Source organism: Zingiber officinale, chromosome 8A (genome assembly GCF_018446385.1).
Source record: "Zingiber officinale cultivar Zhangliang chromosome 8A, Zo_v1.1, whole genome shotgun sequence".
NCBI classification, from domain to species: Eukaryota; Viridiplantae; Streptophyta; class Magnoliopsida; order Zingiberales; family Zingiberaceae; genus Zingiber; species Zingiber officinale.
Genome location: NC_056000.1, coordinates 21,330,534 through 21,345,035, shown reverse-complemented (window position 1 = coordinate 21,345,035; position 14,502 = coordinate 21,330,534). Strand labels below are relative to the sequence as shown.

The following is a 14,502-nucleotide window of genomic DNA, read 5'->3' as shown; positions in this document are numbered from 1 at the left end:
CATTCCTTATTGTGGCATTGGACCTAAATCATGACTTCTTGAAATGCATTGCCCTTTATTAGGCTGAATCCTAATTGACAGTTTAGACTTGTTTTTTTCATAAATTTCCAGCCTGCAAATTTTGACTGTCTTTTTAGTTTCTTTCATCATATGGAGATAGATTACTTTTTTTTCTTGATATATTTTGTCATTTTTTTGCATTTACATGATGTCATCATCTAGTTTTTTGGGCTAACTAATGCCATTTTTTGTTAGTTGTTAGTGATGTACTAGTTGATGCTACAGTCATTTTGGGAGGTGAGCAGACACTTAAGCTTCTATTCACAAAGCTAGTTCAGGTGATTCTGTTTCCCTTTGCTTTGTTCCTACCTGGCTTGTGCATCTTAGATGTTTATAACTATGTAACCATCTCTCTTCTGATATACTCTACAGAAATTTCATTATATTTACTTTTTTACTATGTTTCATTGAACCAAGGTCTAGCCTTTTCTAATTGTTTATTCTATGTAATACATCCTGGTTTAGAGCATCTCGATACAAATTGATAGTTCGTCCACTGTTACTATTTTGATAAAAAATGCTGATATATGCCGAGGTTTACATTTTTCTTTTGAGCTGAGTTTTAGTGGCTGTAGTGGCTACCTTAATGAGATGGTTTTGGTCATGCCGAAGTGCATATACAAAAAGGGGTGAGATGAAGAAAAATAAAGGTAGACTATTTGGGAGTTATTTTCTTTAACTTAGGTAATTTAATTAGGTCAAATGAGCATAGAAATTTTAAGTTTATCGTAGAATAGAAATTTTAATTTTTATCGTAGAATTCAAACTTCAGAAGTAAAATAAACTTTAAATGAGATGCACAATGGAAAAACCGTTGGACCAGATGATATTCCGATAGAGGTATGGAAGTGCTTAGGGAAACAAGGTATTGAATGACTTACAAAATTATTTAACATGATATTGAAAACGAAAAGAATGCCTGATCAATGGAGGATAAGTACTCTAGTTCCCTTATATAAGAACAAGGGAGACATACAAAATTGTGCAAACTATAGGGGTATTAAACTAATGAGTCATACTATGAAACTTTGGGAAAAAGTAATAGAAAAAAGATTAAGGAAGGAGACCACAGTGATAGAAAATCAATTTGGGTTCATGCTTGGAAGGTCGACAATAGAAGCTATACATTTCCTTAGACAATTAATTGAAAAATATCGGGAGCAAAAACAAGATCTACACATGATATTCATTGACTTAGAAAAAGCTAATGATAGAGTCCCAAGAGAAATTATATGGAGAATTTTAGAAAAGAGAGGTGTTAGCGTAACATATATTGAACTAATTAAGGATATGTATGAGGATGTAACGACCAGAGTAAAGACTTCAGGCGGAGTAACTGAAGCATTTCCAATAAAGATAGGGTTACATCAGGGATCAACCCTAAGTCCCTATCTTTTTACACTAATTATGGATGAACTCACTGCGCACATTCAAGACATAGTACCGTGGTGCATGTTGTTTGCAGATGATATTATTTTGGTAGATGAGACACGTGAAGAGTAAATGCTAAGCTAGAATCTTAGAGGGAAACACTAGAAGGAAAAGGTTTTAAGGTTAGTAGATTAAAGACAGAATATATGGAATTTAAATTTAGCAATATTAGAAGTAATGAAACAATTGTTAAGATAGGAGAGGACGAGTTGCCCGGAACCGAGAGATTTAAATATTTAGGATCATTTTTATAAAATGATGGAGGGATTGAGAGAGACGTCTTACATAGAATACAAGCAGGATGGGTGAAATGGAGGGGAGCGTCGGATGTTTTATGTGACCGTAAAGTACCTCTTAAACTTAAAGGTAAATTCTATAAAATCGCAGTTAGACCTGCTATGTTATATGGAGTTGAATGTTGGGCTATGACTCGAGCACATGAGCATAAGATGAGAGTTGCAGAGATGAGGATGTTAAGGTGGATGTGTGGGCATACGAAGATGGACAAAATAAGAAATGAGAGCATTAGAGAGAAAGCCGAAGTTGCATCTATTGAGGACAAACTCCGAGAGACACGTTTAAGATGGTACGGACATGTATTTAGACGACCAATAAATGCTCCAGTTAGGCGATGTGAAACTATGATAAACATGCATATCAAACGAGGAAGAGGAAGACCAAAAAAGACTTAGTTAGCAACAATAAAATAAGATAAAATTTATTTAAATATAGATGATGATATAATAGGAGATAGAGCTCAATGGCGTAAAAGGATTCATACAGCCGACCCCACCTAGTGGGAAAAGGCTTGGTTGTTGTTGTTGTTGTATTTGGGAGTTACTTTACAGCTCCTTAGTCGAAGAAAGCTGGGTGAAACTTTGATTAAGTCCGCGTAGAACTGGTTGAAGAAGACATTTGATGCGCTTACTTTGTCCTTATCGAGTTGTTTGTAAGCTGATGAAACGAAGGTTTAGAATTTTGACTTGTGCCGAAGTTTCGGTCCCACTGGAATGATACGGTTTCGGCATCGTATGTGCCGTGCCGATACGGTTTCGGTATTTTTTTTATTTGTATATAGTAATTATTAGATAAATATATTTATTGTGTATAATTTAAAAATAAGTCATATATTGATTTTAATATGTTCATTATTAAACAACTTAATATTGTTAGAAAAATAATTAAATATAATTTTTTATAAAAAAAATAATCTATCAATAATTCGAATTAAAATTAATAGATCATAATATGTTACCTTGCTAATACTAAAATGAGTGTGAAAATATTGGTTCTTGTAACATTTTACTTAGGTATAATTCTCCAATGCTCAAATTAAATAATCATAATTATATAAATTAATACAAATATGCTATTTTATATATAATAATTATATAAATGAACTATTTATTCATTTAATTAATTATTAATTTAAATAATATATATTTAAAATAATAAAAAAATATTAATATATCAATTAAATATTAAAACAGTAAAAAATATAAAATAATTAAAAATATATCAGAATATAAATTTTATTTATTAGAATTTTTATATATTTTTTTAGAATTTTTAAATAAAATTTAAAACTTAAAAACAATTTCAGAATATCATTTAATAAAATTTATTATTATTTTTTAAAATTTTAAATATAATTTTTATATTTTATTGAGATAATTTAATTAGGGTTTATGAAAACCTCTTTAAAATATCACACTTAAGTGGGAATGAGAATTGTTTGAATTATACTAATTTTGTATTGTGCCTGAGTGCCCGTGACGCGCCCCGTTGCCGGAGGCATTCAGCGGCACCGAAAGTGTCCACGACGCCTCCGGTGGCATCGGAAGTGTCCGGCGATTCTTCCAGCGGAAGCGTCCTGCTACGCTTCCGGCGGCACCGAAGGCGTCCGTTGACACCTCTGACATCGGAAGCGCCCGGAGACGCATTCGGGACGCCTGCTGCTCGTGACGCGCGCTCGAAACTGTCGCGTGTGGGGTGCCCGTTTCGCTTCCCCAGCAGAATGGTAAAAACCGTCCGTGCCGCTCGGCATGAAACAACATTTCAATCCCTGGATGAAACTATATTGCAAGTTGTGCATTTCATGCAGCATTGTTTCTCAAGTCGTTCTGTGATTGTTATGGAGTTGTACTGACTCATCATAGAGCATGAAGAAGCTCCTTCGTTGAAAGATGTTTATGAGGTTGCCACAAAGGAGAAGCTATTCTGAATCCTTTCTCTTGCCAAAGAATTTATGTTAGTTTTTTTTCTATAATGTTCTTTATTTTTAAAAATAAATGAGACTATAGCAATTTGATAATAAATTAGACTATAATTTTAAAGAAATAGGTTATAAAAGAATAACAAATGTTACTTGAATTTTTTCGTAACACATGTTGAAGCTTGCCGAGTATTGACACGGTATGTTAATTGACATGATACGAGATTTCAAAACATGATATGTACACTATTAATGAAATTGACCACACAAGAAGGCATCAGCCAACTATATTAGGATCATCACAGTTTTCTAGGCAAATGTTGTACCTAATTTGTATGCTTATGTGAACTTATGAACGTATGCAATTTTCCAAATGCCTCTTTTTCTTCTTTCTTTTTATAGGACCTAATTTTTCCGATCTCATTATTTTATATGTTAATCTTGTGAGAAATCATGTATTTGTTAACCATTTTATTTTGAGTAAATAACAGTCTATGACAAATAATAATGATTTGTGTATTTCTTTTTTCCATAATGATATTTGTTTTTTCATTGGATTGTTTATGGTTTAAAAATTATTCTGTAGTAGCTTTTGGTTCTCAACTAGAATGATGTAGTTTTGGTTCTCAAGTATAATTTCTTTGCATTTTTTACTTTTAAAAATAAGATTATAGTTAATTTAATTGATTTTTCGTCATTAAGCATATGATAATGTGAAAAAGCATGTGATAGTTGCAATGGTCAAAATGCTAAGCATGATGAGATAAATTCAAATGGATTTTACTTGTTGAATCCTTTTCCACTGGTTTTAAAATGTCTATATTAATCACTATTCTAAAGATCACCTAGATGGTTGGAATAAAGGATCTTACCCAATCATGGGGAGGAGAAAGAAAGGCGAGAAGAGGCTATAAATTTGGTTATTGTGCGTAAGAAGGAAGCATATCAAAAGAGGTTGAGAAATCTGCAGCAAGCACAAGATGCAGATGTGTCATCTTGTTAGATCTTGGAGAAATCAGATAGGTGAGCTCGGAGGAGCAATCAAGTGAGGAGTCGCATTAAATTTAGATCATGATTTTGAGATGGAACTTATTTTCACGACCTTGGCAGTGTCGCAATAAGGATGTTAGAATGAGTGAAGGGAACCCATTTGATTATATAGCTTTATAATTTCATGTGCTTATAATTATATAACCATATAATTATAATTTATATCTTCATTTATAAACTATAAGCCATATACTATATATAATAATAATGAATTTTTTATAAAAAATTAATGATTATACTCTAGAATTATAATTTTACATAAGTTACTAATTATAGTAACTTTTTTAACTTTATAATCATATAGCTAAATAAAAAATAATTTATTTATTTATATAAGGTTTTTTAAAGATATACTATAGAACTTATTAATTATGTTATATAGTTGGATAATTATAACTTTATACAAGTTATTTAAGTCGTAATATGATATTATAAGTTGTAACTATAATTAGATTGGATGGATATATATATTATTTAATTATAATTCTAAAGTTGCAAAATTATACATAAACGACATGGTACAATATTGAAATGGTACCATTGTGATCAAGTACCAAAACTTTTGCATGACTACTCTCTTCAGTGTTGCTTGTTGATGACTAAGTATGGAAAGCCAATGGATGCTAGATTTCAATACGGATTGTGGATGCTATACTAGAAACAATGCGCTAAATTTAAGAATCATCTAAGGGATTTGTTGTATTAATCTATTAACCTTTTAATAAAAGTTTTTGCTATATTAATCTTTTAACCCTTCAATAAATATTGTGTCTTGGTGAATTAATTCTTGGTTCTTAGTGCTGCATCAGAGTTGTTCATGAATTATTGTTCCCTAAGCTCTCTGCCTTATTCCTTTTAATGTCTGTCACTCGGCTGTCTTGTTATCATTAGATTGTAACTGATGGTGAACCAGATTTTGTCTTCATACGTAATCATTTTTATCAATGATCACCTGGAGTCTTGATTAAGAATGAGGTCCACAAGCTAAGCTAGTAACCGTGCATAAGATTTCAGTTTGATGGTGATCCTGAGGATCCACTGGATCAGCAATCCAGCACTGCTGTATATCACCCATACTGAGAAAAAAATATTTAAAATGATTTGTCATGAATAAAAGCTAATTTTAGAATGTACCTATCGATTTGGTACCATCCTGATGCAGGACCAATTCAATATGACCTCTTGAACTTTAAATGAGTATAACTTTTGACTCGGGACTCAGAATCAGGTTCTGTTAGTGGCCACGAATGCAGAATTCAGAGAACTACATTTGTTACTCGAAACTATAACCTTCATGTTTCGGGCCCAAAATCCACCGTTTAAACACTCATCCAAGCCTCCGAACATATTTTTACTATTTTTGGTAATTTTCATTTTTATGGTATTTAGGGTTATTTTGGTATTTCTTGTATATATGGGTTAAGGTTTGTCTATATCAGCATCTTGTTTTGGTAATTTTGTTTTTTGTTAAGAAATTTTCTTTTATGGAAAGATCTTTTTTCTTTCTTTACAAAATAGGAATTCAGGTTCATATATTAGGATTTCTTTCCTTTATTAGTCTTAGGGTCTAGAGTCTGTATAAACCACCTGTTTAGATGTGTGAGACTTCATCTTCTATTATTAACAATGTTTCCCTTTTTTTTTTTTTGCAAACGACGGGTTTCTCTTTGTTTTTGGAGGTTTCTCTTCTTGTCTTCTCCTCAATTCCGTCTTCTTGTCAGCCACAAGATAATCGATATCTTGTCCGGCATCACATCCTGTCTTGTACTGTATGTACCATACGATACTGCCAGTAAATTGCATTAAAATTGTTATTTCACAGTTCTGAATGTTGCTGTTAAGGATGTAAATGGCTTTCATTAAAGTTAAATGCATTTGATTAGTGACTTTTAAATTATTTGTTTTTCTGAGTTAAACCTTTGAATTTGTTGTTACTTGCTTCTGTTTTAGGCTGTTGGAAGTCACAGAAATGAGGATAGCTTCAATTGGCGTCCAGTGGAGGCTGCTCTATTCTGTATACAAGCAGTAGCCAAGTCAGTCTCAACTCAGGAAGCAGAAGTGTTGCCCCAGGTAGAGTCTCAAATTTAGGCTAGCCAGTAATGGTTCTGTTAATATCTGGCTTTGCTAATTTTTAAAATAAATGTTCTTGTTGGATAAAAGATAATTGAGTTAATTTTTTCCTGATACTCTGTGCACCTTACAAAGTCTTACCATTGTTTCTTGCGTGATGTAGCATGTTTAAAATTCTGAGTTTTTTTTGTACTATATAGGAATGTATGATTTTCTTGGGCAAATACATGATCAAACTTGGTGTGTGAATGGCATAACTGATCATCTAGCTCTAATGTTGTTTTGTAGCTAGATTTGATTAAATACTTTTAATCAAATTTTTTGTGTTTTCCAGATTATGACACTGCTTCCAAAACTTCCTTGTGAACCACATTTGCTACAGACAGGTAACACGCCAACATACTTGTCATTACACATCTTGGTTAAATTATTTTAAAAGCATGCTAGTATGCTTCATGGAGTTTATATTCTCTTTTTTTTTCTAATTTAAATTTTTTATTTCTTCAGTTTGTTCTACTGTTGGAGCATATTCAAAATGGATTGATGTGGCTCCAGTTGAACTATCAATATTGCCACCACTAGTTGGTATTCTGACTAAAGGAATGAGTGCGTCAGAGGATTGTGCAGCAGCTGCTGCTGTTGCATTTAAGTATATATGTGAAGGTAGTATATCATTTATGCCACTTATTTACTATTTTCTAAGGGGAGCTTTGGCGCAACGGTAAAGTTGTTGCTTTGTGACCAAAAGGTCATGGTTTGAATCCGGAAAACAGCCTCTTGCAAAAAGCAGGTAAGACTATGTACAATGGATCCTTCCTCGGGACCCCGCATGCGAGAGTTTCGTGCACGAGGTTGCCCTTTATTTACTATTGTTTGTTTTGATAGAAACAGTGTTTATTTGATGAATTCACTTTTTCATCATTTCTACCTCTACACCATAACTACAATTATAACCAACTAATTAGCTATCACTTCCTATTTTGGAATGCTTTAACTTTATTTTCAGCAGACCTGATAGTTGACATATCATGAATTGCATAGTTGAACATGCATTATTGGAACCTATTCATATTGGTTTAGCTTTTGGTCCCCCTCTATTCCACTGAGCTAATGGCTCTAGGTGCCAGTCCTATATACAGAAATATTTTTCTTTTGTTATTCTTTATTCCTTTTTGATGATTGCTTTTGGTCCAGATTGTAGCAATAAATTTGTTGGATCATTGGATGGCCTTTTCCATATTTACCATATTGCTGTTAGCGGAGACGGAGGATACAAAGTTTCTTCTAATGATTCGATGCATTTGGTTGAAGCATTGAGGTTCTTCACCTTTTCAAGTATATTGTTTATTATAGTTAAAGATCCTGCTTGTTTTAACAGTGATCATATTACAGCGTGGTTATCAAGGAACTTCCACTTGATCATGCCAAGAAAGCATTGGAGTTGGTTTGCGTGCCAATTATTACTCCTTTACAAGTTGGTATTAATCTGTATTTGTTGATATTTAATTTAAGGATTCTTCTGCTGCTAACTTCTGCTTCCTGTTACAATCAGGAGTTCATCAATCAAGGAGAATTGATGAATGAGGTACCAGCACGTCATCTTACAATTCATATTGACAGACTAGCATGCATTTTCAGGTATTGGTTGCTAATCTTGTTTGTGTTAGTGGCCATATTCAGAGTGGTTTATGTTTCATCAAGTCAACTTTTCAGGAATGTTACTCTTCCGGAAATTGTAGCTGAAGCCATCAACCGCTTTTGGCCAATTTTGAAATCTATCTTTGATAAGTAAGGACCAGTACCTAGCTAACTTCTATTACGTAGACAACATATTTTGTAGCCCTATCTCTAGAAGCTAATCCTCATCATTTTTGGTACAGTCGTGGCTGGGACTTGAGAACAATGGAGTCTTTATGCCGGGCCTGTAAATATGCCGTGAGTATTTTATAACTCAGATTTTGGTTTTGCAAGAATAGATATCCTCATAATCGATCATTTTACTGGGATTATATGGTTGCATATGCCATATGTGAGATGCAGATCAAGACTCTGATGGCTAAAATTTGAAAATAGTTGGACAAATAAAGGGTTATAATATGTTGTATTGAGATTGGATAATGATGATGGGATCAGATCGGAGGAATCATCTAAATCAAATTGAAAATAAATTGGAAAAAACATAAAGGAGAACAATAAGAGAAATTATTGAATAATGAAGTTAAATCATAAACTTTAATTCTGAATTAGGCATTAAATTGCCCTTCTACTTTATATTGATCCTCATGAGAAGATTGGCAAGTACCAAGTTTCACCTCCCAATTTTTTCACTTTTTAAGAATCTTCAAATGTTTGAACAATTAATTTTTATGAAAGTTGTACAACCCATATTTGAATTTACAAAATTTACATCCAACATTTTTGTGTCAACAATTATTTTTTATAATCATTGTACAACCCAATATTTGTCTTATTCAAAAAGGATGGTTACTGAAATGTCCAATATGAATTTTTCTAGAATAAATATTTTCACAATGCTTCTTGGGATTATATAGGACAAATCATCTAAATCAAATTAAAAATAAATTGGAAAAAACATAAAGGAGAACAATAAGAGAAATTATTGAATGATGAAGTTAAATATAAACTTGAATCAAGAATTAGGCATTAAATCGTCCTACTTTATATTGATCCTGATGGGAAGAGTGACAAGTATCAAATTTCACCTCCCAATTTTGTCACTTTTTAATAAACTTCAAATGTTTGAACAATTAATTTTTATGAAAGTTGTACAACCCAATATTTGAATTTACAAAAATCACCTCCAACATTTTTACACAACAATTAATTATTATAATTATTGTACAACCCAATATTTGTCTTATTCAAAAAAGGGATGGTTACTGAAATGTCCAGTATGAGTTTTTCTAGAACAAGTATTTTCACAATGCTTCTTGGAATATTAATTTTTTTTGTTTGATGCTTTTATATGGTGTGGTATTTCCCTTCTTTAAATCAATTTAATTCTTTTCTTCTCAACTAATATTAGAGCCAGTCTTCTCTGGTTTTTGGTTTTCTTTTTTCCTTAAGGGGGAGATTATAGGGTTGATGTAATGGATATGACCTTCCCTCTCCCCTCTGTCTTGGTGCCATTCTTCATTCACATTCACATGCCATGGTACCTCCATTATCTCCGCTAACTCTGCTGTGCATGTGTGCAGGGGGCTGCATCACATTTCCCCTACTTGTTTAACTTCTTCCACCATACGAATTTGAGGCCTACTCCCACAGATGGTGAATCCTCCCACTCCCAGAGGAGGCTGCTGGATGGCACCATCCTTTAATGGCACTCAGGCAACTCTATGCTGGAGCTGCAACAGCCCACATTACCCACCTGAACTCATCCCCATTGTTAAACACTCTTGACGTCCTGCTAGATCTGGCTCCACCTTGTACTTTCTGCTGCCAATCTCCTCAAGATTTACATTGCAGCCAAGCAAAGCTGTTGCTTTTGTTTTCTAGTCAGCACTATAACACGCATTTGACATGGACATAGATCTCCGTGCATAGATCTCCAACCCTGCACCAGCTTAGAAGGGAACAGGGAAAACAAATAGAGGGAGAGAGAGGGAAAACAATTGTTTCCCTTGTCTATTTCATGGAACAATAAAAAGTAAAAGAAAGGAAGTATTTGGATCTCTTTCTCACTCTTTATTCCTTCTAAAAGTGGGCAGAAAGAAGTGTTAAAAAGATTGATTAAACCTTGCATTTCTTGTCAATGACAAAATTGTTAGGATATATCATTTTTTTTCCCATTTTATTTTCTCTCCTTTTAAATAAATAGAATGCATAAAATCTATCCCCAATGCTCCTCTTTTCTTCCCCCACTCCTCCCCTCAAGTAGATAGTGTGAATGGAGTACATGAATTTTAGCACAACTATTATACTACCATTCTTATTCCTAATCATTTTTAAGTAATTATGTTGATGATGTAGATAAGAATTCATACATAAAAGACTCAATAAGAGACATTATTTTAATTAATAGTTACCAGCTTAAATGTCCTGGGCCTTTTGTTTCCTTTTGAACGCCTAAACAATTTTAAAGGTTGAAAATTTTGTGATTATTGTAGTGAGCTGCAGTTGATTTTCTTTGTTAGTGTTTTTTGTTCCTCGTATTTATTTGTTGGTCTACCTTCAATTTATTTAGACTCTAACAGGATTAAAGGTTTTCCCTTCTTTTTCAAATTGGTATCATTTACGCGAAAGCCTATTGACCCTTTCCAATGTTCCTTGCCATTTATCGCCCTCCACTACCACAGTGCGTTGCGTGTTTTCACAATACAAATGGGCTTCCATGTCCACAATTTCTTTGGCACAGAAGAATGCACAACATTAACAGTTTGCACGATGCATGCATTACAATAATCTTGTGCTTGTGACACTGCCCACAAGAAAAGTCGATGAGATGGCAACGGTATGTGAGTACGGAAAAGGGGGAAGACCATATATGGTTTGGAAAGCTGCATTACAATAATGTAACAGCTGATTGGGCTGAAGTTGAACAACAAATTGCAGGCTGAACTTGAACGTTATAAAATAAAGCGGCAAAGGGATCATGCTAAGTTTTGTGAACAAAAATCAAAAAGCTTAAGTGAAGGTTGATAACAGTTCGATATTTGTTTTTTTTTTTAAATTGTATTGTTATTGTTTTACATACAAGATTTTGTCTTCTTGTTCTTAGTACAAGCGATGGTTTTCCCACCTCCGGAAAGGAAAGGAGAAAGATAGTGGCATTTGGGTGATGACTCATCGAACTAATCATAGACAGTGCAATAGAAACCAAGGGTTCGCAACCATATAAAAAGAAAAGTATTAACCGTGTTTATTTCATATTGTTGTTTGTTCATGTATTTGCTGTGCAACTAACAACTAACCAAGCAAGGACCTGAAGCTGTTCACTTCCCTCTAGCTTGTTCAGCAATCCTATCACAAACTTGTCAAGGAATAAATAATTTTAATATTTTTTATTCCATTTATACTCTGTACACTAAATTTGTAACTGTCATTGTTGGTTGTAGGTTTGCTGTTGGTGTATCCTAGTACCTATCATTTTCATCTTGTCTGATAATTAAGCTTTTCCTGTCTTGAAGGTGCGAACCTGTGGAAGATTTATGGTGATTACCATAGGTTCTATGCTGGAAGAGGTCCAACTCTTGTATCAACAACATAATCAATCTTGCTTCCTTTATTTATCAAGTGAAGTCATAAAGGTTTTTTTTATTTTTTTGCATGGCATTATATGTTGTTCACTTCCTGTTTTCTCTACTTATGTTTGTATTTACCTACAGATGTTTGGATCAGATCCCTCTTGTGCTAATTATCTTAGAAGTTTAATTGAGGTCCTTTTTATACATACAACCAAGCTTCTCAGGACGATACAGGTATTAGTTGTTTTGATTACCTTCTATTATTAGACACTTCCAAGGTTATTTCTTTCTTCTATCTAATGATTTAATATGCTAAAATTGTCCTTGGTTTACGTGTAGGACTTCACTGCTAGACCAGACATTGCAGATGACTGTTTTTTGTTAGCTTCAAGATGCATACGATATTGCCCAGATTTGTTTGTCCCTTCTTCTTCATTTTTATCGCTGATTGACTGCTCGATGATTGGAATCACTATACAACACAGGTAATATGTGCTTCCTCGTATATGTGAGTCTTTTTTTTTAACTCAATTCTCATTATCTAGTGTTATCTTAAAGAAGGATATATGTCTTAATTGACCATAGAGCTGAAGCTTGATGTGCAAAGTGGAATTTCTCATTTCTGGTTCTCTAATTTCTTAGAAACTTGCAAGGATGCAAAACTGATGAGTGCTACAAAATCACATTGCCCTTTCAATTTAAGAGTCCTATTATACCATTTACAAACCCTTCCAAGTTGTACGCACAAAACATGTTCTTTTAAGGATGCTTTCATTTGATCAGTCAATGAAGCTTTTTTCTACTTTCAATATTTATCATTTTGCCTTCTAGTTCCTAAATCAGTCTTGTTTACTGTATATAATGATTGTCGTGCTCTCACAAAAAAAGAAAGCAAAGCGGTACAAAATGGTTAAAAGACTAGAAGAAGTAAGGTTAAATATAGTGGACAAGTGTATTGTAGTTTCTTGGTCATTTGTGGAATATAATTAAAACAAATATGAAAGGATATGGTGTTGTAAGAGGCAAGCTGATTAGATAACTCTAGGTGAAATACTCCCCACCCATAGGCTTCTCATGTATCATAATATTCGTATAAGTGGGGGCCCATTTTTGTTTTTTGTATGCCATTTTGAGATGATTTCCGACAATGAAAATTAGAAGTTGAGCAAAAAGAACTGGCAGGGGATGGGTGAAATTGTTTTGCATTTGTTTATGTGATAAAAAAATACCTCAAAATTTTGTATAATTATACGACTAAGATGCTGGAAAGATCATGGGATGATGAAAGACAACTTTGTGCTTTGTTTCCTTTGAGGAAGTAATCAAATTTCTCTAATTTATTTGCTTTGATTTCCAGGGATGCTTGCAAGTCCATATTGAACTTTTTGTCAGATGTCTTTGATCTTGCAAACTCCTCTGCTGGAGAAGTCTACCGCCCTATAATCAATAATATTTTAGTTCCTCGTGGTGCTACTCTTACCCGTATTTTAATTGCATCTTTAGCTGGAGCGCTTCCATCTTCTCGATTGGAGGAGGTATAATTGCTGTGTAGTTCATTTGGAGAGAAATTATAATCAACAGTTTTGCTAAGGTTGTATTTTTTCTTCCGTGCTCTCTTACACAGGTTACATATGTACTGTTGTCCTTAACTAGGACATACGGTGTCAAGGTGTTAGTGTGGGCAAAAGAGAGCATATCACTTGTTCCCCATACAGCGCTCACAGAGGCTGAATGTTCAAGTTTTCTGAAAACTCTATCAGAAGTTGCATCTGGATCAGATACTTCTGCCCTTGCCAACACACTTGAAGAGCTTTCAGATGTTTGCCGTCGCAATAGGGCAGTTCAAGATATTGTCCAAGGAGCTCTAAGACCACTCGACTTGAACTTTACAACTGTGTCCTAGATTCTCAAATGATATCCCAATTCCATCTTATTCTTCTACAAATATGGATATTGAAGCTACGTGATCCTTATTGCTGTGTGATTATGGTAAGAGATTTTGATTCTTCTGTGCGAGTATAAATGAGCTTATCCAATCTTGAGTCGTCTCCTTTTCCTTTTCATAAAGGAGCAGCTCGTTTAGGGAACTGTAAATTTTCTAGCAGTATTTATGTTCAATGTACATTTGCTCGTATCCGTTGATATTTTAGATATAGACAAATCATTGTGTGATGCAACAACATTTTTCATGTATATGTTCTTATACACTAATGTGAATCATCCATTTTTCTGTGTGAATTAAGCCAACGCTGTATGTCTACCTCTCCCATGCAGATATGATGTTAGTAGCCGAATGGCCCTATGGATGTAGTTGATAGTTGAGTTGGTATTCGGATGATAGAATTTTATTACATAAGTAAAGATTGAATCTCTTGAGATTTATTCCTGTAGGACGTGTTTGGTTCGTGGTTATCCACAACTACCATGTGTTTGGTTTGAGATTTTTTTGGATTTCGAAGTTTTCCTCGA

The 14,502-nt window shown here is 33.7% G+C and overlaps 1 protein-coding gene across 1 annotated transcript in view; it reads left to right on the top strand.

Moving 5' to 3' along the window:
- LOC122007920 (transportin MOS14-like) overlaps positions 1-14,280 on the top strand; it is a 29,535-nt gene extending 15,255 nt beyond the window's left edge. Inside the window, exons 14-27 of the mRNA XM_042563458.1 lie at positions 256-338; positions 6,707-6,826; positions 7,161-7,212; positions 7,334-7,489; positions 8,021-8,144; positions 8,219-8,300; positions 8,379-8,464; positions 8,540-8,614; positions 8,707-8,761; positions 11,977-12,096; positions 12,175-12,267; positions 12,373-12,518; positions 13,391-13,568; positions 13,658-14,280. Of these exons, the coding sequence (XP_042419392.1) occupies positions 256-338; positions 6,707-6,826; positions 7,161-7,212; positions 7,334-7,489; positions 8,021-8,144; positions 8,219-8,300; positions 8,379-8,464; positions 8,540-8,614; positions 8,707-8,761; positions 11,977-12,096; positions 12,175-12,267; positions 12,373-12,518; positions 13,391-13,568; positions 13,658-13,936 (1,649 nt within the window). The 3' untranslated portion in view covers positions 13,937-14,280. The remainder of the gene's footprint in view (positions 1-255; positions 339-6,706; positions 6,827-7,160; positions 7,213-7,333; positions 7,490-8,020; positions 8,145-8,218; positions 8,301-8,378; positions 8,465-8,539; positions 8,615-8,706; positions 8,762-11,976; positions 12,097-12,174; positions 12,268-12,372; positions 12,519-13,390; positions 13,569-13,657) is intronic.
- Positions 14,281-14,502: the final 222 nt, after the last annotated feature.